This window comes from Tursiops truncatus, chromosome 15, assembly GCF_011762595.2.
Source record: "Tursiops truncatus isolate mTurTru1 chromosome 15, mTurTru1.mat.Y, whole genome shotgun sequence".
Classification (NCBI taxonomy): domain Eukaryota; kingdom Metazoa; phylum Chordata; class Mammalia; order Artiodactyla; family Delphinidae; genus Tursiops; species Tursiops truncatus.
This window is the reverse complement of record NC_047048.1, coordinates 15,092,101-15,117,976: the sequence shown is the minus strand read 5'-3', so window position 1 is coordinate 15,117,976 and position 25,876 is coordinate 15,092,101. Positions and strand designations below refer to the sequence as shown.

The following is a 25,876-nucleotide window of genomic DNA, read 5'->3' as shown; positions in this document are numbered from 1 at the left end:
TGAGCGGCGAGGAGAAGGGCGGAGCCTTAGGCCTGAGCCAAGATGGCGGCTGCGAAGCTAAGCCCCGCGGACTCGCTCTCATTCTGCCTCGCGCAGCTCACGGCGGCGGCCGGGGAGGGTCTAGGTGGGAGAAAGGACACAGCTACCAACGAGGCACCCTTGGGCCGTGCGCTCTTAGCCCTCCGTACGCGCCACGTCAAGGCAGCTGGGGGAATCGAACGCTTCCGGGCACGCGGCGGGCTCCGCCCCCTTCTCGCGGTGCTACGGCGAGCGGCTGCAGCGGGTCCCGCCCCTTCCCAGGCTGGCCCAGGCTCCGCCCCCTCGTCTGTCGAGTCAGCGGCTTCTGGCCCCGCCCCTTCTCCGGGTCCCGCCCCCTCTGCTGTGTCGTCATCGACGCCCTCGCCACCAGCGCGCCTGCGCAAGACGCTGGACTTGGCGCTCAGCATCCTAGCCAACTGCTGTACGGAAGGGGAGTGCCGGGCTGAAGTGCGCAGACTCGGAGGCATTATCCCTTTGGGTAAGTGCTCCGCCCCCATTTCCTAGAAGGATTCTACCCACACCTCTGTCTGTGTCTGGGCCTGGGCGGAGTCTTGAGTTCTTTGTGTTGTAGCCTGGAAGATCGTGCTTTCTGACGGCGCAGCGCCCGCAGCTCTCATGATGTCATGACCCGTGACGTCACTGCTCTCTCTATAAATTATACCCTAGCCCTCTTAGATCAGATGCCAATTACCTGGGTATTGGTTGTAGAACACCTCTCTCGCATCTGGGCTGGTGGAGGCCAAAGGGTTATTTGATGACTCTTTCAAATGATTCTTACTCTCCATTTATGTTCATAGCAGGCACTCAGTGCCTACCGTGTCCAGCCTTGTGCAGGGCTCTGAAATCCCATTTGATGAGCTGGGGGTCAGAAAGTGTAGTGGTTGAAAATGTGGGCTCTGTAGTCACCTAGACCCATCCGAGGCTAGGATTGTAAAATGGAGTAATAGCTACCTCAAAACACTGGAATAGGGAGAAAATGAAATACAAAGATAGAACACAGATATCTGAGTCTGGACTGGGTACTTCTAGTTATTAAAAACTAGCACAGTGAGAACAAATCCTGGGAATTCCCTGGCGTCCAGTGGTTAGGACTCGGCACTTTCACTCCTGGGGCCTGGGTTCTGATCCCTGGTCGGGGAACTAAGATTCCGCAAGCCTTGTGGCACAGCCAGAAAAAAAAAGAACAAATTCTAAGCCAATATTTTATAATAACTATAAATGGAGTGTAACCTTTAAAATTTGCGAATCACTGTATTGTACACCTGAAACTTATTTAATACTGTACATTAACTACACTTCAATTTTTTTTAAAAAGAACAAATCCTAACAAAAGATAGCAAGCTTTTCTGTTTACCAGCTAAATTGGCGCCTCCTAGTGGCAATGTTGTGAACACAGTTTACACTTCATTGCCAGCTATGAAATTATGCCTATTTTGATGAAATCTTAATTTTTTTGATAAAATAAAACATTAATATATTTAAAATTTTCATTGACAAGAGGCCTGGCACATTAATAAGTCCTCATTCACTGTTTTGTATTTTAAATATCTCCTGAATCCATCCACTTCTTTGCCTTCTTCCATCACGTGCCCAGAGACTGTGCTGGGCTGTGCTGGTAGCTGACTTGGGTCAAGCCGTCTTCTCACTATTGCAACAGCCTCCATGTTGCTCCCCCTGCCTTATTCTTTCCCCCTGTAATCCATTCTCCCCATGGCTGCCAGATTTTATCATGTCACTTCCATTCTTAAAACGCTGTGTGGCTCCCAGTGCCCTCACATTCAAGACCTGAGCCCTTGGCCTGATCAAGGCCCTTCATGAAGTCATAGCATAAACACTAGATCTCACCTCTGGGCCTTTGCAAAGGTTACTTCGAAACCTGAAATGCCCTGTAACACTCCCATCCACCATCCTTCTAGCAAATACCTACCTATCTAACCTTCCAGCCCCCACAAGTGTTAGGCCTTTTCTGGAGGCCTTCCCTGACTCTCTCAGGCCACGTTCTTGAGGTGATTAATGAGAGAGACAAGAAGGGGTAGAAACCTCAAGAGGCCAAATCCTCTTGCAGTGACTATTCTTCAGTGTGTGAAGACAGACAGCATCCAGAACCGAACGGCCCGTGCTCTGGGGAACTTAGCCATGGAACCTGAGAGCTGTGGGGACATCCACTCTGCTGGTGAGCAGGCTCTGAGGGTGGAGCCACCCAGGGCTTGGGGGTGGGAGAAGGGCTTGGGTGTCTGTGCTCACTCACCTTCTGTCTTCTTCCCTCTGCAGGTGCTGTTCCCCTGCTTGTTGAGGGCCTGACGGCCTGCCAGGACTCACAGTGCCGCCAGAGTGTGGTTCGTGCCCTCCGAAACCTGGCGGACTCACCCCAGCACCGCCTGGCCCTGGCAAAGCAGGGAGTGGTGCGCCCGCTGGCCGAGCTTCTGGCCGCTGCCCCAGACCCTGCGCTGACCTTGGCCTTAGTCCGTGCCCTCCTGGAGCTGAGTCGAGGCTGCTCCCGGGCCTGTGCTGAGCAGCTAAGTCTGGGTGGAGGACTAGGCCCACTGGTCAGCCTGGCGTCCCACCCCAAAAGAGCAGTGCGTGAGGCAGCCATCCTGATCCTTGCCAATCTGTGCGCCCAGGGCCTGGTAAGGCCTGCGCTGGGCAACGCTGGTGCTGTGGAGGTGCTACTAGGTGAACTCCGGCGGCGCCGGGACCCCAGCGGGGCTAGCCCAGCCTCCCAGCAGCCCCTGGTGCGGGCTGTGTGTCTGCTGTGCCGGGAGGCTATCAACCGGGCCCGACTGCGGGATGCTGGTGGTTTGGAGCTGCTGATGGGCCTGCTGCGGGATCCTCGCGCCAGCGCCTGGCACCCTCGTGTTGTGGCAGCCCTCGTGGGCTTCCTCTATGATACTGGGGCCCTGGGCCGGCTGCAGGCTCTGGGACTTGTACCTCTCCTGGCTGGGCAACTGTGTGGTGAGGCTGGTGATGAGGAAGAAGAGGGAAGAGAAGCTGCTTCCTGGGACTTCCCCGAGGAGAGGACTCCTGAGCGGGCAGAGGCCGGAAGCTTCCAAAGCCTCAGGTGAGTTCCCACCTGATGCTGTGGGGTAGAGTCTCTTCACTACCCTCACTCTCCGCCCGTTCTGTCTCGGTAAGACTTTTATTGACTCTGATTCCTAATTCCTTGTTCTCACTGAACACGACCACTTTCCAGTCCGCATTAAATACACCTCTTTTCCCTTGGGGCCACCTTTGACCTTGGCTCCACCCCAGCACCTCTGAACTTTGGGGCCCAGACAGGTTTCCTGGAAGGTAGTATGTGCACTGGTTCTGATGATACGTTCTGGCATCTAAGTTCTTATTCTGGTACCACCACCTACAAGCTGAGTCATCTCAGAAAAGTTAATTAACTTCTCTGAGCATCGGATTCCTTGTTAGTAGAACGAAGGCTAATGCATACCTACCCCATAGAGTTGTAAAGATCAAATGAGGGCACTTTGCACCTGACCTGGCACTAAGCAGCGCTCAGTAAACGTCAGCCTCTGTGAACTCCTGACCTCATTTCCCACTGCTTTCCTGGTGCCCACGATACTCTTACACACTGGCCTTCTAGCTAGTTTTTGGAGCTGGCAGATAAGTACCATATCAGGGCCTCTTTGGTTATTGTTCCCTGTGCCTAGGGCACTCTTCCTCCAAGATGCCTTGATTAGATCTCACCCTCATCAGGACCCAATTTTAAAAATGTCAGCTCTCCCCTCCCTGGGCTCTTTTCTGTTTCCTTTTACTTTGGTCCGTATGCATCACTTCACACCACACTAATTGCACACTAACATACCTTGTGGTTTCTTATTTTGTTATCTGTTTCTCCTCACTAGAATATAGAGTCTAGGAGGCAGGACCTTTTGCTCACTGCTTCTCCCCAGCATCTGAAACGGGGCTTAGCACACAACAGGCATCAGTAATCGCTGAATGAGCTGGGGTTTGCCCCTACCTCCCTTTTTCCCTGTCCCCCGCTCGGGCCCACCCTCTCTCCTGGCCTCTGTCACCTCTTTTTTGCACAACCGATCTTTTGGCCCTGCCCCCTCCCCTCGGCTCTGGGTTCCATTCCCTCTTTCTCCCTCGGCAGGTCCTGGCTGATCTCCGAGGGCTATGCTGCGGGCCCGGGCGACATCTCTCCCGACTGGTCCCCGGAGCGCTGTCCGCCGCCGCCAGAGCCGGCCAGTCGGGCCAGCCCCTCCCTGGGCCCGACCTCGCTGCGGACGCCCCGCGCCCTGCGCCCGCCCGGCCGCAGCCCCGCCGCCACTGCCCCCGAGGAGCCCTGGAGCCGCGAGGGGCCAGCGCTGCTGCTGCTGTCGCGCTTTTCCCAGGCTCCCGACCCCAGCGGGGCGCTGGTGACCGGCCAGGCCCTGTGCGGCCTGCTGGCCTACGTGACGGGCGCGCCGGGCTCGCCGAGCCCCCGCGCGCTGCGCATCTTGGCGCGGCTCACCTGCAACCCCGCCTGCCTCGAGGCCTTCGTGCGCAGCTACGGGGCGGCGCTGCTGCGCGCCTGGCTCGTGCTCGGCGTCGCCCCCGACGACTGGCCCGCGCTGCGCGCCCGGCCCGCTCGTCGCAGCCAGCACCAGCACCGGGAGCTGGGTGGGTACCCGCGCGCCTCCCTGCCCACGTGTGAGGCCACGCGCCCCTGCATGCCTTCCGTGCGCCCTGCAGCTCACCCGCTGTCTCACTGCCCTCCTCTGCCCACCGCCCACCGTTTGGACAACCTCAGCCACTAGGTGGTGGCGGGGAGGGACTCCCTTCTGCTCCACTGTCCCCACACGCAGAGTTCTTCAGCCTCTGCCCGAGCCTTGGGGCCCAGAGACCCCAGCACTGGGCTTGGCCCGAACAGCTTAGAATTGTGCCTGTCTTCGTCTCCTTACCCAGTGTCTTCTTGGTTCCGCATTGTCCTGACTCCTGCACTGTCCTTGACTACCACTGGGCCCACTGATGGTGAACCCAGGCTCGGGCACCATGTCCTCCCAGGCCCCACCACCCCTTCCAGCCCTGCCAGGGACTGCCGGGGCTTCTGTGCCCTGTTTCAGTCCTTGAGGGCCCAGACTCACTCCCTGACCATCTCACTCCCCGTTCTTGCCCTTGACCTCCAGTTCCTAGTGTCCAGACCCCATCCCTCCAGGGCCTTCAGTCATCCCCCTCTTCCTTGCCCCGGGGTTGTTCGCCCCCGTTCCTTTCGGGGACCCAGAGGCCTGTCTTGCCCATCCCACCGCCATCTTGGATACCAGCTTCCAACCTGACCTGCTCTGCCCACACCGGCAGGTGAGATGCTGCTGCAGAACCTGACCGTGCAGGCCGAATCGCCCTTTGGAGTGGGTGCCCTCACTCACCTGCTGCTCTCCGGGAGCCCTGAGGACCGCGTGGCCTGCGCACTCACCCTGCCCTTCATCTGTCGGTGAGGGAGGCGTGGGTGCCTCGCAGGGGTGGGGGGAGCAAGGTTGCTGTTCCCCAGCCCCGCCCTTTCCCACCTTCTGAAAGGTTCTCTTTTCTCCCCGAAGGAAGCCCTCTCTGTGGCGCCGGCTGCTTCTGGACCAGGGCGGCCTCCGTCTCCTCCTCTCAGCGCTCACTCGGCCAGCTCCACACCCGCTCTTCCTCTTCTTTGCTGCGGACTCCCTTTCCTGCCTCCAAGGCCTGGTGTCTCCCACTGTGAGCCCGGCCCTCCTACCTGCAATCCCCTTGGACCTGGACCCGCCCTCCCCTTGCCTCTATGAGCCTCTGCTGGGCCCCGCCCCCACGGTGGCCCCTGACCTCCACTTCCTGCTGGACTCAGGCCTCCAGCTCCCTGCCCAGCGAGCGGCCTCAGCAACCGCCTCCCCCTTTTTTCGGGCCCTGCTAGCTGGCAGCTTTGCCGAAGCCCACATGGACCTAGTGCCACTGCGGGGTCTGTCACCCAGCGCAGCCTGGCCTGTCCTGCATTACTTGCACGGCTGCCGGGGCTGCAGAGCTGCCCTGGGGCCCGTCCCTCCGCCGGGCCAGCGCCTGCTGGGCTCAGAGGCTGAGGAAGCCCTGGAAGCTGCTGGCCGTTTCCTGCTGCCCGGGCTGGAGGAGGAGCTGGAAGAAGCCGTGGGCCGCATCCACCTGGGACCCCAGGGCGGCCCAGAGTCAGTGGGTGAGGTCTTCCGCCTGGGCCGGCCCCGGCTGGCTGCCCACTGCGCTCGCTGGATCCTGGGGCCGGGGCAGTGCCCACGGAAGCGGGCCCTGGCCCTGGTGGGGCTTGTGGAGGCAGCAGGCGACGAGGCGGGGCCCCTAACTGAGGCCTTCCTGGCTGTGATGATGGGGGTAGAATTGGGGGGCGAGGGTCCCAGCCTCGACGGTTGATGTCCCCTGGGAGGAGACCCGAGGATGAGTTGTCTGTGAGGAGTTCTCCCTCAGAGCGGCACAGGAGGAGGCCGAGCAGAAGGGGTCCCCGTCAAGGACCAATGACAGCGTGGACCGAGACCCCGGGCTGATGATCTGAAGGCTCAAGAGTGAGAAGCCAAGGCGAGGCATGGGGCCCACAAGATGGAGGACCGCCCACGGCCCCAGGCACTTGGCCTGGCTCAGCTTTCTGGAGTTGGAATTAAACACTTTGGAGCTGGCTACCCCTGTCGTGTGGTGTCTCTGCTTACCTTCCTGTGGTGGTACCCCAACCCCTTCACCCATCAAGTAGGGTCCTGTCCCGGTTTCTGTGTCTCAATACAGGCCACCCTTGGCGTATAGGAGTTGTTTTCTAAATTTTTTATTTACTTATTTTTGGTTGCATTGGGTCTTCGTTGCTGCGCGCGGGCTTTCTCTAGTTGCGGCGAGCGGGGGCTCCTCTTCGTTGTGGTGCACGGGCCTCTCATTGCGGTGGCTTCTCTTGTTGCGGAGTGCGGGCTCTAGGCGCGCAGGCTTCAGTAGTTGTGGCTCATGGGATCTAGAGTACAGGCTCGGTAGTTGTGGTGCACGGGTCTAGTTGCTCCGTGGCATGTGGGATCTTCCCGGACCAGGGCTCAAACCCGTGTCCCCTGCATTGGCAGGCAGATTCTTAACCACTGCGCCACCAGGGAAGCCCAGGAGTTTAATAAGTAATTATGCGCTGGTTCCTGGAGCCCTGGGATATGGTTGAGTTCCCAGGCTGCTTCTGAGGATGTGGTTTTAGGCCCCAGGGGAAGCCTGCTTCCTGCTGAGGCTACTTCATTGCTCAGATAGCCACCCAGCTGGACACAGACCTTGATCAGGACTAAGAGGGTTGTGCTGAGGGGATGTGAGGGTGGGGATGTACGTCCAAGACCTTGGCATTATGGTTTCCTCAGTTCCCTTCACCCATCGTGGGTCTTTGGTCTCTGGATCCATTTTCATATCTTGGGCCAACTGTCCTGCCATTTTTCTGAGGGAAGACCTACTGTGTTCTTCAAGGCCCTGAGGCCCTTAGTCGTGCCCAGAGGGAGCTGGAGCCCTAGGCTGGCATTCAGGTGAGGAAAGCGCTTGCGTTGCTTTGGTCGTCCAGGCAGGGTCTCCATAATCTGGCTCCCAGATCACTGGCCACTTAGGTGGCAGCCTGACTTTGAGGACAGTGTCTGGACTGGGCTTGTCTGCTAGCTTCTGGGGAGCTAAGGTTGCCCCGTGCTGCCTCTGTGCCTCAGGGAGTGTCCAGGTCTCTGTTCTCAGGCTGTGCCTTAAAACCACCCAGAGAGCTTTTTTTTTCCCCGCTAATGTATTATATAAATATTTATATAAGGATCTATTCATTTCTCTGTTTTTTTTTTTTTTTTTTGTGACACGTGGCATATGGGATCTGCATGCAGTATCTTAGTTCCCTGACCAGGGATCCAACCCATGCCCTCTGCAGTGGAAGCATGGAGTCCTAACCACTGGACTGCCACGGAAGTCCACAGAGAGCTTTTTAAAAATACTGATGCCTGGGCCCTTTCTGACTGAATTGGACTGAGGGGAGGGTGACTTGGGCATCAGTATTTTGAAAAAAGCTCCCAGGTTCTGATTTACTGCTGGGTTGAGGAAGCCCCTGCCCCCATTCCAGTGCTCACATCTGGACTCAGGTCTGGGTTGAGACCCACAGTCCAGTGGCTGCAGCCACACCTGTTGTGTCTGTCCACACCTATCTCTAGAGTTTCTCGTTTCCGACTTGATTTCTCAGGGTCTCAGTCCAGGGAAGACCTCTTGTTCCTTTGTGGCTGGAGTCTGTGTCTTGCTTTCTTCGCTATGTTCAGCAGTATCTTGGAAAAGGGCTCTTTGGGGACAGGTCTGGCTCATCTCAGTGCTGGGGACGGCTGGCTGGGGCTGGCTGCCTGGGAGTGTTTCCCCTGAGTCTGTGTGGGGCTCGGGCCTTGGTTTCTGTTTACCTGTGTCTGTATATCCGTTTCCAACACTATGGCTTAGAGTCTGTGGGTGGGTTCATTGTGTGTCTCTGTCTCTGAGAGATTTCTTTGTATCTAGTTTGCGTGCCCTTTGGGATCTCTGTTTATGTCATTGTCACGGTCTCTAAGGGAAGGTCTCTGAACCTGGGATCTGACTGATCCTTAGAACATCACTCCCACCTCCAACCCCAAGACTCTGTCTGGAGCAGGCTCCCAGGAACAGCCTGGGTGGGAGAGGAGCTCTGTCTAGGACTCAGGGTGCTAGTTTTGGGGTGGCGGTGGGCTTGGGGACCTCAGTCTGTGTCTAAGGGTCTCCCGGGCAGACGATCCCCAGCTTAGTCTGCAAGAGCCACTTTCTTACTTTGGCTCTGGCCGCCGGGGGCTCCCGGCAGCTGAGGCCAAGGCTGGGGTGTGGCCGTCTCCGCAGCAAGCAAGCAGGCTGGGCCTGAGTGCGCCGGGGCCCGGGGCCCTCCCTCCCTTTCAGGCCCCCACCCCGGGTTCTCCCGTTCATTGCCCCCCCCCCCCCAGCCCTATCCCAGCGGGTCCCGGCTTCCTTACATGGTCACGGCTGGGCCTCCAGCTCCCGGACGTCCCCCCGCCCCCCGCCCCCACCGGACACGGCCCCCGCCCTGCTCGCCCCGCGCGGTCTGCCCGCGCCCCGTCATGGAGGACCTGGGTGAGTGGGGCCCGGGTCCCCTTGTCCCCAGTCCCTCCCCACCGCCTGGACCCGCTTCCCCATCCTGGCGCCCCCTTCGCACTCCCGGCATCTCTCCATCCCTGCCTCCTGTCTTCTCGCTTCTGGTCTCTGCCGGCGCCTCCTTTCCGACTCCACGTCCCCCTTCCTGCCTCTCCCTTCCTGCCTTTGCCAGACTGGCTGCTCCCTCCCTTCTTCCCTCGCTCCACTCCTCCATCACTGGCTGCGGACGGATGGGCAGGGAGGCGCAGCGCCTGTCGGCGGCGTCTGGGCTCAGGAGCTCTGGGAAGGGAGGAGTTAAAGGCACCTTGGGTCCAGGGACTGGGAAAGTAGACGGGAAGGGAGAATATGACATCAAGTTCTGGAGAAGAAAATGGGCTTGCCCTAGGGTTTTGGGAATGAAAGAGTTAAGGGCCCTTAAGTATGGTAGGGGTCAGGTCCTTGGGGCAGGAAGTATAATAGATGAGTGCCAAGATGCCAGGGAGAGGTTAAGTGTTCTACCAAGGCGCTCAGAGATGCGGAGTAAAGGGTCAGGGACTTCTAGATTCTGGAAGGTAATGAGTTCAAAGGATTCGGATCTGGGGATGCAGGCCTGGGGGGCAGCGTGTGTGTGTGTGTGTGTGTGTGTGTATCTATCTGTCTGTCTGTCGGTTTTGGGGCAGGAAGGCGCACCCAGGCATCTCATCCTCCCTGTCTGTTAGAACTGGGGCTGGAAGGCTGTGCCCTTCGTGGGAGAGAAAAGGATCCAGCACCCTGCAGTAGGGGGTGCTGCTCAGCTGGGGTAACGCGCACTGGTACGGTGAAGAATAAGCCAATCAGAAAGCAGGTCCCGGCAGACTCACCAATGAGGTGCATAGGGTGGAGCCCAGTGGCGTCTGGAGGTGGGCCAGGGCTGGGAGGGGTCTCTTTAGGTGTAGGGGGTGTGGCAGAAAGAGCATCCAATCAGAAAGCTGGTGTCAGGCATACAGCCAGTTGAGCAATTTGGGGTGAAGCCAAATTTGGCTCCAGTAAAAAGCCGCTTTTGACTGCATTACGGAAGATTCGGAGAATAAAAGAATCAGGTAGCTGAATTTGTATATGAATCTCAGGATGAGCCATGTGGAATGTTCTGATCATAAATAGTCCTTGCTTCCCTTCCACATCTCTGCCTTGGTCTGGCTTTGTGTTTCTTCTGATTCTTGACCTCTGCTCCTAATACTGGCTTCCGTCTTCCTCAAACACTGCCCACTTAGAACACTTGTTCTCTGATCTCTTAAGGCCCTGTCTCTGCCTTAACCTTGACCTCCCAACCTCTCACCCTGACGGCCTCTCCCTGCAGATGCCCTGCTCTCTGACCTGGAGACCACAACCTCTCACATGCCAAGGTCAGGGGCTCTAAAAGAGCGGCCCCCAGAGCCCCTCACGTCTCCTCTGACACAGGTGAGATCGGATGCTGGGGACTGCGGCAACCACTAGGGCCAGGTTTGGCAGGGGCAAAGGGAATCTAGGCCTGAGTGGGTGCGGTACAGGCCTATCATCCCACACATATGTCCTTCTCTATAGATGGGGTCCGGGGAATCTTCAGGAGCCTCTGGGGACAAGGATCATCTGTACAGGTGAGGGGGCTGGGTACTGGGGGATGGGGGAGCCCATTGAGATTCAGTCTTGTATTCCCCACCCCTGAACCCAGGCCCCCACCCTGTTTCCCAGCACGGTATGCAAGCCTCGGTCCCCGAAGCCTGCGGCCCCTGCAGCCCCTCCATTCTCCTCTTCCTGTGGTGTCTTGGGCACGGGTCTCTGTGAGCTAGACCGGTTGCTTCAGGAACTTAACGCTACTCAGTTCAACATCACAGGTACCAGGGTAACTGGGGCATGGTTTGATGTGATGGGGGGCAGGGCAGGGCAGACACTAAGTGGGTATAGCCTTCCCAGAGTAGCAGCTAAAGCCTTAACTGGGAAGGAGGCTAGAGCATGGTCCCATGTCCAGTGCCCTTCTATCCTCTCTGCAGATGAAATAATGTCTCAGTTCCCATCTAGCAAGGAGACTGCAGGAGAGCAGAAGGAGGACCAATCTGAGGACAAGAAAAGGCCCAGCCTGTGAGTTTGGCATAGTTGGCAGGGCTGGGAGAGGGGTGATCAGTCCTGGATGCCTGAGTTACAGGAGGAAGCGTTACTCTGGGGCTCTAAGCTGACACAAGTTGTGTTCTTCACAGCCCTCCCAGTCCATCCCCTGTTCTCCCAAAGCCTTCGGCCACCTCAGCCACCCTGGAGCTAGATAGGCTGATGGCCTCACTCTCTGACTTCCGTGTCCAGAATCATGTGAGTCACTCAGGGAGTGAGGGGTGGGCCAGTGTGGATTTGTGGCTCTCAACCCATTTTAGACCCTCCCACATCTGCTGCCTTGCTGACTCAACTCTCCTGTCCTCTCCGCTGCAGCTTCCGGCCTCTGGGCCAACCCAGCCACCAGTGCCAAGCTCCGTGAATGAGGGCTCCTCCTCCCCACCAGGGCCCGCTGGCAAAGGCAGCCTAGACACCATGCTGGGGCTGCTTCAGTCTGACCTCAGCCGCCGAGGCGTTCCCACCCAAGCCAAGGGCCTCTGTGGCTCCTGCAATAAACCCATTGCTGGGCAAGTAAGTGGAGCCCTGCGAACAAGGGAGTAGAGACCCACAGACCCATCTTTACTGAGGGCCAGTGGGTATTATTGTTGTTCATATGTTACGGATGAGGAAACTGAAGCTCCAAGTCACACAGCAAGTAAGTGGCAGAGTAAGAATTCCAATCCAGTTATTATTTATTCTGGTCCTACCGTGTGCCAGGCTCTACGCTAGCTCCTTTACAAACCCCCATCTCAATTAATCTCCACAAAAGCCTCATTGGCTCCACCCGCCTGTCTGGTTCGGGAGCTCCGGTCCTTGGCTTATTACTGAGCAGATGTTACTGGCAACGGTGCCCAGTGGTTGACCTAGTTCCTCCTGCTAGATAAAGCACCCTACCACCATCCTAGAATTTCCAATCTCAGCAAAGCAGGGTGGCATTATGACCTTCGTGGGCCCTAAGCACTTTCACCTTCATGGGCCCCTTCTTCCATTAATAAAATATATTAAAAATTGCATTTTATGACTGTGTTGGTATAAAGATGAATATATTAGTATTATATATGAAGTCATTCTTCTCCTAGCTCATTTTTTCTTCTAATTTTAAAGGAAACTACAACATTTTTGTGGGTTCCTAAAGTATGCTGGGCCCTAGGCACTGTGCTGGAAGATGGGTTGAGTCTCCACCACTTACAGACTGAGTGACTTTAACGTTAGATTCTTCATCCTGATTGCTCAGAGATAAGATTCGAAAAGTGCTACGCAAACCTTGACTCACGGGGCACATGGCAGCCCGAGGGCCACTCTGACCCAGGCCTCACCCCCCAACTCGCAGGTGGTGACGGCGCTCGGCCGCGCTTGGCACCCTGAGCACTTCGTATGCGGTGGCTGTTCCACAGCCCTGGGAGGCAGCAGCTTCTTCGAGAAGGATGGAGCTCCCTTCTGTCCCGAGTGCTACTTCGAGCGCTTCTCCCCACGATGTGGCCTCTGCAATCAACCCATCCGACACGTGAGCCCCGCCTCTGTCTCACCCAAGGCGCCTGTGGGATGGGCCTCATCCACTTACACTTCTCCCATTCCCACGCCCACCCCAGCCCCGTCCCTCGTTCTCGTCCACGGCCCTTTAGACTTCGCCTTCTCTCTTTGATTCCCAAGTTCCTGCTTAGGTCTCCCACACCTTACACTCGTACTTCAACCCACTCACCTAGGTTCAGGGCGGAAGAGGGAGGGGAATAGAAATTGAGGACCACACTGAGTGCTCCCTTTTATTCCCCGCAGAAGATGGTTACTGCCTTGGGCACCCACTGGCACCCGGAGCATTTCTGCTGCGTCAGTTGCGGGGAGCCCTTCGGAGATGAGGGTGAGAGCTTGACTCCCACCTTGAAAGCCGCGGGTCCGCTTGACATCCCGCCCTGCTCTCTTTGGGCCAGCGCACTACGACCTCCGAAGTCCTCGGGGCCGCGAATTTTCTCCTGCTCTCTCCTGGCCCCAACCTGTCCCACCTGTGTGTTCCCATCCCATCCGTTCCCGCTCTGCTCCCGCCCCAGACCCCATCCCTCTCGGCCTACCACCTCCCCTGGCCCCATAGCCTCAGATTTTGTGGGGCTCCTGGTGCCACCTCGCACTCTTTTCCTTCCTCCTACTTGGTTCCCGCTCCTAGGTTTCCACGAGCGGGAGGGCCGCCCCTACTGCCGCCGAGACTTCCTGCAGCTCTTCGCCCCGCGCTGCCAGGGCTGCCAAGGCCCCATTCTGGATAACTACATCTCGGCGCTCAGCGCACTCTGGCACCCAGACTGTTTTGTCTGCAGGGTGCGTGGCTGGGGGGCGGGGCCTGGGAGGGACAGGCCAGCGCGGGGCGGGACTAGGAGCCTGGGGCGGGGCGATTGTTCAGAGCAGGGTCCTGGGGAGGGGAGGCTTCGCCTTTGAGGGCAGTGCGAGGGGCTGCGGGGGGGGGGGGGTCTTGGGACTGGGGTCGGGTTATTCAGCTCGTAGGGCAAGTTATTTCGTCTGGAGATCGGCGCTGACCCATCCTTTCTCGGTTGCCCTTCCCCAGGAATGCTTCGCGCCCTTCTCGGGAGGCAGCTTTTTTGAGCACGAGGGCCGTCCGCTGTGCGAGAACCATTTCCACGCGCGGCGCGGGTCGCTGTGCGCCACGTGTGGCCTCCCGGTGACCGGCCGATGCGTGTCGGCCCTGGGCCGCCGCTTCCATCCGGACCACTTCACCTGCACCTTCTGCCTGCGCCCGCTCACCAAGGGCTCCTTCCAGGAGCGGGCGGGCAAGCCCTACTGCCAGCCCTGCTTCCTCAAGCTCTTCGGCTGACCGCCTGCCGGGCTCGCCCCTTTGGGAGAGCGCGGCCCCCCAAACCTCGCCCTTCCCGAAAAGACCGGGCTCTCCAGACCCCAAGGCCTTGCTCTTAGAGCGTGGGGCTCCCCCAGCCCAGCTCCGTGAGGCCCCACCCACTGGAGGGACAGGCCCCGAAGGTACTGTACGTTCTCCATGGGCGAGTTCAGAAAAAGCCCCGCCGATCCTAAGGCCACGCGCCCCACGAAGTGGGTCGTACACTGGCAAGCGATCCCGCGTGAGCCCTTCACTTTATTCCCAGCCTTGAGGGAGCCCCTCGACTGGAGGAGGGCCCTTGCAATTCCCACGAATCCGAGGCCAGGCCAGGATGTCCCTCTCCCCGCCCCTCACTGCTCAGTGCACTTTTTTCTACCTACATAAACACACATTCCACGTCACACAGGTGCTGTGTCTCTGCGCGGGAGTGCCTCGCGTTGCGACGCCCCGCCCCTTATACTGTCTCGGGCTGTGATGCGTGATGCGTTCTAGGCCACCGCCCTGTGGCGGGAGCCGGACCTTCAGACTCAGCCCTTGCAGGATGTCCTTCACCTGTCAGATGCGCCTGAGGAAAAGCTGGCCACCTGCGCAGGATTGTACAGACGGTGACAAGCCGGGACGGGAGCTCAAGCAGGACCCACCAAACCTTCCCGTCCCCAACCCCCCATCCTTCATTTCCTTATATCCTCGAAATGCGCACTTAATCTGTACCCCTCCCACTCCCTTCCACCTTGCCACCTTGGCTGGTTTCCAGATTTTTCCCCCTCCTTAAAAGACCCTCAGAGATGGGGCTCCATTCAAGTGCCAATTTGTGCCCACCTTTTGGATCTGGGCATTAAATTACAGCTTCCCTCATACGGGTATTGACTCATAACAGCTCCGCTAGGCAGAGGATGACACTTGGGGTGGTCAGGGCAGTGACTGAGGGAAGCGCTGGGGGCTGTAAGAGCCAGAAGGAGGCTTCTAACTCAGATTGGAAGTCAAGGAGGGCTTCCTGGAGGAGGTGACACCTGAGCCTAGCCCCAGCAGAGAAGGGTGGGGCCAGGGGTTCTTAAGTGTGGAGAAGTTCAGGCTCCACCTGAATCCCTAAGCCCCAGAGGCCTCTCTAAGCCTGGTACCTTAGACTCTGAAGTTCCCTAGGGAGGGGGCCTGGACTCCTGGGTCCTAACTACAGGGACCTTTGAGGCTGGAAACAATGGATTATCAGAGGCCCTTCCAGCTTAAGGAGGAGCTAACAGCTAAGGAGAACATGTGTGGGCAAGAGACAAAGGTGAGGTTCTCTGTCTTGGCCTTGGGCAGAACCCCCAGATCCTTTCCTCTCTGAGGCTCCACCCCCTGGGTCTTCCTAGGCCTCCTGCTCTTCCTCTTCCACAAATTCTTCCTGGGGAATGCTTTCCATCCCTTGGCTTGTAACCACCACCAAGTCTTGAGCCATTCATTTACCAAGTGTTTACTGAGCACGTGCTGTCCTAGGCTCCATGCCAGGTGCTGGGGAGACCATAGGGAACATGTTCCTTGGCCTCACAGTCTAGTAGGGGAGACAGAGGAAAAACAAACACACAGTGACAAGCATGATGAAGTAATGGGGACTTCCTTGATGGCCTAGGTAAAGCTGGCCCTTCCCTCTAGTTTCCACCCACAGCACCTCCCTAGTCCCTCACTTATCACTATTGCAAATAAGTGTTTGTTTGTTGCTTGTTTATTTCTGAAATGAAGGCAAGCTCCTGGGAGTTTGTGTGTCAGATGACATGTTTGTTTTGCCGACCGTTATCTGTCCAGCGTCTAGGATGCTGTCTAGCATGTGGTAAGTGCTCCATAAATGTTTGCTAATGAAGGAAGGAATGAGGAAGGAAGGAAAGGAGCGAAGGCTAGAAGGAAAAAATAGAGAACTAAGTTAGTGAAGGTGGGGAAGGGAGTACTTGAACCAGATTGTCAGAGAAGGCCTCTGTGAATATGTACATTGAGACTTTGAAGGTTGAGGAAAGAGGCAGCCAGGCAAAGAGCCTGAGGAGAGCATCCCAGGCAGAGGAAACAGCAAGTGCAAAGGCCAGGCGGTAGGAAAGAGCTTGGCATATTGGAAGAAAGGAAAGAAGGCCAGTGTGGTTGATTAGAGTGAGCAAGGGAGAGAGTAGTTGGAGATGAGGTCAAAGAGGAATCAGGTGCCACATCACAAAGGGCTTTGCAGGACCCCGCGAGGACACATAGATTTGATTTTAAGTGCCCATAACCCCAACGTGTCCTCTGATGCTTGCCCCTGGATTTCTCCCAGGCCTTTCAAATTCATCACCCACTGAAGCAGACACTGTGGGTGCCCTGCCCATATCCACCTGGCCCACCTGGGAAGTCGTATGCAGACACTTCCCAGACACTCAGTCTCCCCAGCTGCTCCCTGAGTTTCTGTCTAAGGGTGCTCTCTGGAGGAGGGCCTGGGGTGGGTGGGGGAGGTTCCATAACCTCCAGCCAGTTAGAGAAAGGGATTGGTGAATGGATACCCCAGCTTTCTGGCCCCTTGGGTGTCAGTTCTGAGGTGAGTTCTCCACAGTGTCTCAGAGGGTCCCCACTGGGATTGTCACAGTGGTAACCTTTCAATCAACGCATGCTTTATTGGCTTTTCTCCTTTCTTTGTCTCTCTTCCCCACTCCTTACTGGGATCGGCTCCCCAATATAGTCATTGCACCCCAATTCTCATCGTAGAGTCTGCTTTTGAAGGGACCAAAATGAAGGCATTCCTTAAATAACTCATCACATTCCCCTAAAATATTGTTCTCCGTTCCCCATCTCCAGCATGAACCCAGTTCCCAAAATCAGACATCCAAGTCTGGTCAGTTCTTCTAGAAAGGCAGAGGTATGGCTATTTATCCAGCCTCTCCCTTCTTGCATCCAGCCCTGTGCTGAGCAATGGGACTCCAGGGATGAATCAGATCATTTCCTGCTCTTGAGGAGTCTTTGGTCAACTGGGGAGACAGACCTGGACCCAGGCAAGGTCCATGCAATGTGCTCAGAACTGTGTCAGCAAAGTCCAGTAAGTTTTTCCCAAAGAGATGCCATGGGCTGGGCACTAAAGGCTAAGTAGGAGCTGACCATTTGAGAGGCAGGGAGGCATTCTAGGCAGAAGGCACAGCTTATACAAAAGTTTGAGGGTATGAGAATACAGGGGCTGGGTTGGGCAAGGGAATGGGAAGGAAATATGATTTCACTCTGGGTTTGGTATGGAGGAGCAAGGGGAAGGGAGGGCAGGGGTTGGGGCATCAGGCTGAGAAGCTGCTGCCTCCTCCTGGGTGTGATGGGGAGCTATGGAGGCTTCCTAAGCAGGGGAGTGACACTGTCAGATTTGGGTTTGAAAATGATCCCTCTGGGTTAGTCAGAATCAGGGGGCTGGCTCAGCTGGGATCCCTAGGTCAAAGCTGAAGGGTAAGTATTTTTAGCAGGTGAAAGAAGTGATTTTGAGCCTGGAGCTCTGGGGAAGGGGTGGGGGCTAAGGCCCAGGAAGGGGAGTGCTCTTGAATTTGAAAGTGTCCAGCTCCGCAGGACCAGCCTGCAGCCTCGCTGAGAACTGATTCAGCTAAACAAAGCCAGGGAGGGGGGACTTGTTGGCTCATTGCCCCAGGGGTAACCATTAATCCTCCCCTGGGGGGAATCCAGGGGCTGGTGCCCTGAAGGGCAGATTCTGGGCAGAATGGAGGAACACACAGAGGCAGGCTCAGCACCAGGGCTGGGGGAACAGAGGGCCCTAATTGACAACCCTGCCGACATCCTGGTCATTGCGGCTTATTTCCTGCTGGTCATTGGTGTCGGCTTGTGGGTGAGAAGTTGGGGGATGCTGCTGGGGGCCCGCTTTTGGAGCCTGGGGGAAAAGTCTCGGACAGTCCTGATGTGTGGTAGGGGAAGGATGCCTGGATCTTTGAGGGAGAAACCCGGGGTGGGGGGCAAGTAAGTCTTTTGCTAGCCCCAGGGTGGCCCAGCCCACACTCACGCATGCCTTGTCTGTCCACCTTTGGATTGGACTAGTTGAGGGGTTGGTGGGTCTTCATCGGGACAGCATTCTAAATGAGATCTCTTCTGCATAATGGCTGGCTGACCAGAAACCCAAATCCAGGGTCCCCAGGAAAGTGCGGCTGAATGCAGCCACACTCAGGCTTGGGGAACCGGACCCTAGGTTAGGGTCTGGGTAGATCTGGGTGCCTGGGAGGAGGCTGGGGGTGCAGGTGTGAACCGTCAGGGGAGCCGTGCGCTGGTTAATCTTCAGCCTGAAACAAGGCCGAGGAATGTGTTGAGGAGGCTAATGAAGTCCAAAGATGTGCCCCAAACCCAGGCCTCTCCCCACTCCCGTCCCCCAGTCCATGTGCAGAACCAACAGAGGCACCGTTGGCGGCTACTTCCTGGCGGGACGAAGCATGGCGTGGTGGCCGGTGAGAGAGACTGGGCTATGGAGTGGGTGGAGGCCTAAGGAAGCAGCCTGGCTCACCCCAACCTCTGGCCATCCAGGTCGGGGCCTCTCTCTTCGCCAGCAACATCGGCAGTGGCCATTTCGTGGGCCTGGCAGGGACGGGCGCGGCAAGTGGCCTGGCTGTGGCTGGATTTGAGTGGAATGTGAGCACCCCGTTTTGCCAATAACCCCCACCTCCCCGTGGGAACCCCTGGAAGGGTCACACCTGGAGAGGCTCCAGGCGGGAGAGGTGGGGATGTGAGACCAGAGGTGGGACTTCCCAGCTGTGAGGTGGGGTTGGGCTTCGAGGGAGGCTCACGCAGCCAGCTTGGAGGCAGAGGCATGTGGGAGATACCACGTTCAGGGCAGGGGTAGGCCCTGCTCCTGACTCGCTATTGCTATGTGAGCCTGGACCAGCCACGCCCTCTGTGGCCTTGATTTTACTCCTCTCTGAAGTGGGATGAACAGTCTCAAGGATAGTGAAAGTGCTTCTTCTGATGCTCTCTGAATCTGTGGCCTGTGAGGTTCACTAGGCTAAATGAAAGCCCCTTGCAGAAGGGGGCAGGAGACGAAGCTCTGGGACTGAGGCTCACCTTGGAGGGTCAGCAAAATCAGGGCTTTGAGCTCAGGGCTTCCTGGAGGAGGAGGCCTCTGAGCTGAGCCTTGAGGGACAGAAGGTTTGGGTGGGTGGAGAGGAGAGGGAAGGCAGAAGTTGGGGGTCAGCCTGAGGGTTCTGTGCTTGGATTCAGGGGTGTGTGTGTTGTGGGGGACGAGGAGGATAGGGATCATCTTGGGAGGGATGGCCAGGGGTCACGGCCTGGCAGGGCAAGAAGGGCTCTAGTTAAGGGCCCAACAAAGTATCAAGACCTTGTCCCTAATGACCAGGGCCCAGGGACATCTGCATCTGTGTCCTCTGGGCCCCTCCTGCAACCTTGCCTTGGAGTAGCACTTTTCACCAAGAGAAGAAGGTTCCTCAGACCCATCAGGGGCGAGGACGCACTCATGGCAGGATCTCCCACAGGGAGTGACCCTCAGCTGTCGCGCTGTGCCCGCAGGCGCTGTTCGTGGTGCTGCTACTTGGCTGGCTCTTCGTGCCCGTGTACCTGACCGCGGGCGTCATTACGATGCCGCAGTACCTGCGCAAGCGCTTTGGCGGCCGTCGAATCCGCCTCTACTTGTCCGTGCTCTCGCTTTTTCTGTACATCTTCACCAAGATTTCGGTGCGCATGCGCGGGGAGCTGGTCGGGACCCTGGTAGGGTGGGATCACCCAGTGGAGGTCTCTGGAAAGCCCTGGACGGGGCGGGACCAAGGAGCAATGGCTGTAAGAACCGTGATGGAGGCAGGGCCTGGAAGGAATAGGCTTCTGGGGCGACAACCATAGTGAGAGGTATCTGGGAAGACCAGGGCATCAAAAAACGAGGGAACCTTTGAGGTGTGGCCACGTAGGGTCGTGATCTGGGTAGGAAGTGGACCTGGGTCCCCACCCTGCCCCCTGGGTCCTGACCTGTGCGCTTGCTCCTCCCCCCAAGGTGGATATGTTCTCCGGGGCAGTATTCATTCAACAGGCTCTGGGCTGGAATATCTATGCCTCCGTCATCGCGCTTCTGGTCATCACCATGATCTACACTGTGACAGGTGGCAGGTGGCAGGGGCTTAGGGAAGGGAGCGTGGATCTGTGGGCGGGGCTTAGGGGAGTCACCAAAGGAAAGCGGGCTGGAGAAGTTCTTAAGTGTGATGTGATCCAAGCAGGAGAAGGACCTAAATCTTTGGAAAGCAAACTACTCCCCCCCTCCACGTTCCTTGGATTTGGTCTGGAAGTTCAGAGATCTGAGCCCGTCCTGGGCCTGGGCAAAAAGGAAGATTTAACAGCTCTTGAACACCTGGGAAGGGAGAGCCGACTTGGCCAGACCCCAAAGCTCACCAAACCCAGTGCAGGTTGGAGGATTCTGGGGTGGTGCCTGAGGCCTGATGCTGGAGCAGCGTGGGTGGGGCCTGGTACCAAGGCCGGCTTGAGGGGCCCGTCCCTTCGAATGCGATGAGAATCGGACCTTAGAGAATCACCTCCTCCTATCACACAGAAGAGAAAACTGGGGCTGAGAGGAGGGCCTGTAGTGGAAGTCCTGCACGTGGGCACCTGGCATTAGTGGAGTCTAAAACTCAGCCCCACTGTGCTCACGCAGCCCTGCCTCCTGATGCCGGAGTGCGTGAGCCCAGGGAATGGGCCATCCTTTTGAAATTTGCCCTCCAGGAAAGGGGAGCCCTTTTCCAATTCGCACAAAGACACTGTATGTACTAGTGGCAGCCTGTCTGGGCTGTCTCCACTGACCCAGGCCATTGCAGGAGGGCTGGCAGCGCTGATGTACACGGATACGGTGCAGACCTTCGTCATTCTCGCGGGGGCCTTCGTACTCATGGGTTACGGTACGGGCTCAGCCGATGGGGGAGGGGCGCAGAGGTCACAGTTCGCAGATCTCTCCACCTGGGAGCAGGGACATCGCGCGTCTGCGGCATGTGGGTCCTAGGGAGGGCCTTGTCGCGGGCACCATGTCCCCTAACTGCTTTGCCCTCACAGCCTTCCACGAGGTGGGCGGGTATTCGGGGCTTTTCGACAAATACCTGGGGGCAATGACGTCCCTGACGGTGTCCGAGGATCCGGCGGTGGGCAACATCTCCAGCTCCTGCTATCTACCCCGGCCCGACTCCTACCATCTGCTCCGGGACCCTGTGACGGGGGACCTGCCGTGGCCTGCGCTGCTTCTGGGGCTTACCATTGTCTCAAGCTGGTACTGGTGCAGCGACCAGGTGCGGGGTCACGGCCTGCGCGGCGAGCGAGGCTGGGGCAGAACTGGAACCGCGGTGGGCGGAGCTGAGATGGGTGGAGCCTGAACCCACCTGGGAAGCCAGGTGGAAGGCGTGGTCCGAGGGAACGGGAAGCCCGCCAGTTAGAGCTAAGCCAGATGGAGTTGGATCCGAGTCAGGGTCTGCGCTTGGAGCTGAATTGCCCGCTTCGATGGGCCAGCCGCGGGGTCTGGATTAGAGCGGCGAGTTGAGGCAAGGCGGGAGGGGCGGGGTACCCGGGACTGGACGCAGGTAGTTGAACGCCCCTCGTCGCAGGTCATAGTGCAGCGCTGTCTGGCTGGGAAAAACCTGACCCACATCAAGGCGGGCTGCATCCTGTGCGGCTACTTGAAGCTGATGCCCATGTTCCTCATGGTCATGCCGGGCATGATCAGCCGCATTCTTTACCCGGGTAACGTCTGCAACCCCGCCCCGACCGAGAGTCCTGTGCCCCATCCAGCCCCTTTCTTGTGCAAGGATACAGGTGCCTGTCTCCCATTTCCGTTCCCGTCCTAAGATCTGGGCCACCCAGTCCCACCTCCCACCCGGGGGGCCCATCTCTCCTCCACTGGGATTCCCCGTCCCCACTTCTGGGATCCGAAGGTTCAGACCCGGTGCCGCCATAGCCGCGTCGTGCCCTTTCCCGCAGACGAGGTGGCGTGCGTGGTGCCAGAGGTGTGTAAGCGCGTGTGTGGCACCGAGGTGGGGTGCTCCAACATCGCCTACCCGCGGCTCGTCGTGAAGCTCATGCCCAACGGTGAGGGCGGGCCCCCGGGTTGCCCCGCTGCCCACAGGCGCCAGTGGGAGGAGTCACCCCTCGCCCAGCCCGCACCCTCCCGGGACCCCCTCGTGGCCGCAGACTCACGGCTCCGTCGGCCCGCAGGTCTGCGCGGACTCATGCTGGCGGTCATGCTGGCCGCGCTCATGTCCTCGCTGGCCTCGATCTTTAACAGCAGCAGCACGCTTTTCACCATGGACATCTACACGCGCCTGCGGCCCCGCGCGGGCGACCGCGAGTTGCTGCTAGTAGGACGGTGGGCCTGGGTTTTCCATCTCCTGCCCCACGAATCAGCCCCGGGTGGGGGCAGGGAGCACTCGTAGGGACAGGGGGAGACGGGGTCCTGGGTGAAATCACCTGATGGCCGTCCACCGCAGGCTCTGGGTGGTGTTCATCGTGGCCGTGTCGGTGGCCTGGCTTCCCGTGGTACAGGCAGCGCAGGGCGGGCAGCTCTTTGATTACATCCAGTCGGTCTCCAGCTACCTGGCGCCGCCGGTGTCGGCTGTCTTCGTGCTGGCGCTCTTCGTGCCCCGCGTCAATGAGAAGGTGAGTGTGTGTGCTCATTGGGAGCTCGGGGCCCGACTTGGAAACCCGAGGCTGATGCGCTCTCTGGTCCCGCAGGGCGCCTTCTGGGGACTGATCGGGGGCCTGCTGATGGGTCTGGCACGCCTGGTTCCCGAGTTCTCCTTTGGCTCGGGCAGCTGCGTGCGCCCCTCGGCGTGCCCCGCACTCCTCTGCCGCGTGCACTACCTCTACTTCGCCATCGTGCTCTTCGTCTGCTCCGGCTTCCTCACCCTCGTGGTCTCGCTGTGCACACCGCCCATCCCGCGCAAGCACGTAAGTACGGGCCTCTGGACCAGGCAACAAACGTGGGCTGCTGCGGGCCCTCTCCACCAGCAGTCGGCCAGCCTGCTTCCCAGAACTCCCAGTGGGTAGCACCTGAATTTCTATACTGAGGCTTGGTGAGGGCAGGCTGACAGTCCAGTCTGAAGCTTCATTTGCAAAGCAAGTACAATGTTTTTATTTAAATCACATTTATTTGAGGTGCTTTGGAGGTGGCTTGAAGAAGACTGTAGGGGAGGTTAAAGCCCCCCTGAGTCTTGGCCTGACTGGTGGCAGAGAGGGACAGAGTACTACCCTGAAAGCCCCAAAAGGGTTTGGTCTTGTGCTGTGGCAAGGCAGGTGGCCCAGGGCAGAGCTGACTGGGGGGAGGACAAAAGAAGTGGGCCCAGAAGGATGGGCAGGAACCCACAGGTGGAGAAGGGGAAAGGCAGCAGGAGGGAACCCTGTGAGCGAACACCCACAGGAAGGAACACTGTTAGCAGGGCTGTAAGACTAAAGTACTACAATCATGAGTGTAGACAGGGTGATGAAGCAGAGGGCTGAGCAGGGCCAAGAACTTTAAACACCCAGCTGAGGAGCTTGGGTTTAGCCTGAGGGCAAAGGGCAGCCATGGAAGGTCATCCTGGAGTGAGCCTGGGTGGGTGTGCAGGCTGGACCGAGGGAGGTGAGGGAGTGCCGGTGTGGACGGGGGACCTCCAGGTTCGGGGTGGGGGAACAGCACTCCCACTTGGTCCCTGCTCCCACCCTTCCCCAGCTCCACCGCCTGGTTTTCAGTCTCCGGTACAGCAAGGAGGAGCGCGAGGACCTGGATGCTGAGGAGCTAGAAGGTCCAACCTCAGCCCCTGTACAGAACGGGCGCCCTGAGCACGCGGTGGAGATGGAGGGTAAGGCACTGCCCGGGGAGTTGGGGCGGGGGAGCTGGGGGAGCAGACTAACTGTACGGCTGCAATTTCTCCCAGAGCCCCCATCCCCAGCACCAGGCCTGTTCCGCCAGTGCCTGCTCTGGTTCTGTGGAATGAGCAGGGCTGGGGCAGGCAGTCCCCCACGCCCTACCCAGGAGGAGATGGCTGCCGCAGCCAGGCGACTGGAGGACATCAGTGAGGACCCAAGCTGGGCCCGAGTCGTCAACCTCAATGCCCTGCTCATGATGGCCGTGGCCACATTCCTCTGGGGCTTTTATGCCTGAGGTCAACTGTGTCTGATGCCATGAGCCACAGCCTTGCAGCAAGTGGGGGTGGGGAGCCTGCAATGGTGAGAAGGACCTGGGGCAGGAGAGTGCGGGGGAAGGCCCTGGTACCCCTTCTCTCCACCTTGTCTCTGCCTAGGGCCCAGTCCATCTGATTGGTAGTCACTTCCTTGGCCAAATGGCCACACCGGTGCCCCTAAGCAAAAATAAAGCTGCCTTTCCCAGGTCCTGCTGTGGCCAAAGTGTCCTTGCTCCAGGCTCCTGTCCTGGGACCTGGGCCTCTGGCTGGGCTGCTCACAAGAGCTTCTTTTCTGGACACAGGAGCCATGTGGCCCTCCACTCATCCACCTCTAGCTGGTGATTCTCAGTCCTCCAGCCCGCATCCTGCAGTCCTGGGGATAGCGCACAGGGATACTGCTGGGGAGGAGACTCTGGGCTGCCCCTGGGGAGGGGGCATAGGGATACCCCTGGGGAGGAGACTCTGGGCTGCCCCTGGGGAGAGGGCATAGGGATACTGCTGGGGAGGAGACTCTGGGCTGCCCCTGGGGAGAGGGCATAGGGATACTGCTGGGGAGGAGACTCTGGGCTGCCCCTGGGGAGAGGGCATAGGGATACTGCTGGGGAGGAGACTCTGGGCTGCCCCTGGGGAGAGGGCATAGGGATACTGCTGGGGAGGAGACTCTGGGCTGACCCTGGGGAGGGGGAAGGAGCAGCACGGGCTGGGTGTACTGCTCAGGTTCCCCTTGCCTCTGCTGGGTAATCTCTGGCATAAAATGAGCCTAAAACCTCATCTGGTTGTAGCAAGAATTCATTGAGCAGCACATGAAAAAGGACCAGAATGGAGTAGGTGCTAAATGAAAGAGCATCGTCAGTAATCTGTGAGCCTTACCCCACCCCCTGCCCACCATTCTCCAATGCCAACTGGGATTCATAGTCTGTCAACACTGACAGCGCCTCAGAGACCATCCTAACCTCCCCATCCTGCAGACAGGGAAACTGAGGTCCAGACTTGAGATCACAGAGAGAAACCCAGGTCTTCCACCCTCTAGGTGAAGGGGTGGGGATGGGGGTAGGCAGGCCCTCTGGGAGAAGGCCTAGGAGCCATGAAGCAGAAGGATATTACCTTTCAAGAACTTTGGAAATAGCTTGTCCAACACTTGGTGGGTCTCCCTGACGATGACGCAGCTCTCTTTCTCAGGACCTGGAGTGGGGTGAAGAACCAGAAGCTCTTGGGTTCCCCAAGCCGAACAGGGTCCTTCCTCTCTCCACCCCGCTTTGAGTCAGAAGCAGCCTAGATTGTGAGGCGCTTACCAGCCCGTACTCGGTTCCTCAGTCCCTCCAGCTCTCCTGGGAGGGCTCCATCTCCCTGCAGGGCTCCAAGCACCAGTCCGTGAGTGGCAGCCCTCAGAATGGTCTCAGGGCCTGCCATCTGGCTCAGGACAACCTGTACCTGGTCTGGAGAGACCCAGGGACAGACTGGTACCAGGGAAGGGCCACGTCCCCAGACACTCTCAGGCCTACCAGCCTGCTTCATCCCTGTCTGGCCCAAAGGCCTTGGCCTGGCATGAAAGGCCATCTCTCACCCTTTCCTTTCCAACTTCATCTCATGTTGCTCCCCAGTGCTCCGGCCAAGTAATTTCCAAGATACAACTTCAGAGCAGCTCCCTGAGGTGGGTTTATTTTGCTCGTCTTTAATGGCTAGTGAGAATAAGCAGCTTTTAACACACGACCAGCAGACCAGTAAACTTTAGTACATGTTTCCTCAAGAGGTGACCCCGGATAGGAGAGGAAAGTGGTTC

The 25,876-nt window shown here is 58.2% G+C and overlaps 4 protein-coding genes across 16 annotated transcripts in view; 3 read left to right on the top strand and 1 right to left on the bottom strand.

The window, feature by feature from the left end:
* The first annotated feature begins 42 nt into the window (after positions 1-42).
* ARMC5 (armadillo repeat containing 5) lies at positions 43-6,644 on the top strand. Its single transcript, XM_033839931.2, has 6 exons — positions 43-517; positions 2,105-2,212; positions 2,311-3,097; positions 4,142-4,650; positions 5,326-5,458; positions 5,562-6,644. Exons 1-6 carry the CDS (start codon positions 43-45, stop codon positions 6,379-6,381), a joined length of 2,832 nt encoding a protein of 943 aa, XP_033695822.1. The 3' UTR covers positions 6,382-6,644.
* A 671-nt stretch (positions 6,645-7,315) lies between these two features.
* TGFB1I1 (transforming growth factor beta 1 induced transcript 1) lies at positions 7,316-15,752 on the top strand. Of its 3 annotated transcripts, none has more exons than XM_033841179.2 (11): positions 7,316-7,496; positions 10,412-10,512; positions 10,636-10,688; positions 10,783-10,925; positions 11,082-11,169; positions 11,286-11,391; positions 11,509-11,703; positions 12,503-12,676; positions 12,946-13,027; positions 13,328-13,476; positions 13,721-15,752. In XM_033841179.2, exons 2-11 carry the CDS (start codon positions 10,450-10,452, stop codon positions 13,985-13,987), a joined length of 1,320 nt encoding a protein of 439 aa, XP_033697070.1. In that variant the 5' UTR covers positions 7,316-7,496; positions 10,412-10,449; the 3' UTR covers positions 13,988-15,752. The 3 variants fall into 3 exon arrangements, with proteins under 3 accessions (XP_033697070.1, XP_033697069.1, XP_073648182.1); XM_033841178.2 differs by lacking the exon at positions 7,316-7,496 and adding an exon at positions 8,971-9,075; XM_073792081.1 differs by lacking the exon at positions 7,316-7,496 and adding an exon at positions 9,002-9,075 and having other exon boundaries at positions 10,351-10,512.
* Positions 15,753-15,892: 140 nt separating this feature from the next.
* SLC5A2 (solute carrier family 5 member 2) lies at positions 15,893-24,303 on the top strand. 2 transcript variants are annotated; one of them, XM_033841193.2, is made up of 13 exons: positions 15,893-17,807; positions 18,343-18,414; positions 18,491-18,595; positions 19,487-19,651; positions 19,962-20,067; positions 20,773-20,853; positions 21,005-21,234; positions 21,547-21,682; positions 21,920-22,027; positions 22,154-22,304; positions 22,426-22,594; positions 22,670-22,885; positions 23,646-24,303. In XM_033841193.2, exons 1-13 carry the CDS (start codon positions 17,682-17,684, stop codon positions 24,075-24,077), a joined length of 2,097 nt encoding a protein of 698 aa, XP_033697084.1. In that variant the 5' UTR covers positions 15,893-17,681; the 3' UTR covers positions 24,078-24,303. The 2 variants fall into 2 exon arrangements, with proteins under 2 accessions (XP_033697084.1, XP_073648187.1); XM_073792086.1 differs by lacking the exons at positions 15,893-17,807; positions 23,646-24,303 and having other exon boundaries at positions 17,936-18,414; positions 21,547-21,687; positions 21,874-22,027; positions 22,670-23,005.
* The window catches only part of RUSF1 (RUS family member 1), a 15,534-nt gene continuing 12,419 nt past the window's right edge, over positions 22,762-25,876 (bottom strand). For 2 of the 10 annotated variants that reach the window (XM_033841182.2, XM_033841183.2), the window contains exons 11-13: positions 25,389-25,532; positions 25,201-25,278; positions 23,066-24,469 (exon numbers count right to left, since the gene is read on the bottom strand). In XM_033841182.2, coding sequence (XP_033697073.1) covers positions 24,372-24,469; positions 25,201-25,278; positions 25,389-25,532 — 320 coding nt within the window. In that variant the 3' untranslated portion in view covers positions 23,066-24,371. Of the gene's footprint in view, positions 22,900-23,065; positions 25,279-25,388; positions 25,776-25,876 lie in introns of those variants that run through there. The other 8 variants (XM_033841189.2, XM_033841184.2, XR_004522298.2 and 5 more) reach the window with 7 other exon arrangements.

Bases quoted from the DNA above. Each gene is read 5' to 3' on its own strand.
- ARMC5 (XM_033839931.2), top strand. From the start codon at position 43: ATGGCGGCTGCGAAGCTAAGCCCCGCGGACTCGCTCTCATTCTGCCTC. The intron at 518-2,104 runs GTAAGTGCTCCG...ATCCTCTTGCAG, and splicing joins CGGAGGCATTATCCCTTTGG to TGACTATTCTTCAGTGTGTG. The intron at 2,213-2,310 runs GTGAGCAGGCTC...TTCCCTCTGCAG, and splicing joins TGGGGACATCCACTCTGCTG to GTGCTGTTCCCCTGCTTGTT.
- TGFB1I1 (XM_033841178.2), top strand. The intron at 11,170-11,285 runs GTGAGTTTGGCA...TGTTCTTCACAG, and splicing joins GACAAGAAAAGGCCCAGCCT to CCCTCCCAGTCCATCCCCTG. The intron at 13,477-13,720 runs GTGCGTGGCTGG...GCCCTTCCCCAG, and splicing joins CAGACTGTTTTGTCTGCAGG to GAATGCTTCGCGCCCTTCTC.
- SLC5A2 (XM_033841193.2), top strand. From the start codon at position 17,682: ATGGAGGAACACACAGAGGCAGGCTCAGCACCAGGGCTGGGGGAACAG. The intron at 22,028-22,153 runs GTGAGGGCGGGC...GTCGGCCCGCAG, and splicing joins CGTGAAGCTCATGCCCAACG to GTCTGCGCGGACTCATGCTG. The intron at 22,305-22,425 runs GTGGGCCTGGGT...CGTCCACCGCAG, and splicing joins GAGTTGCTGCTAGTAGGACG to GCTCTGGGTGGTGTTCATCG.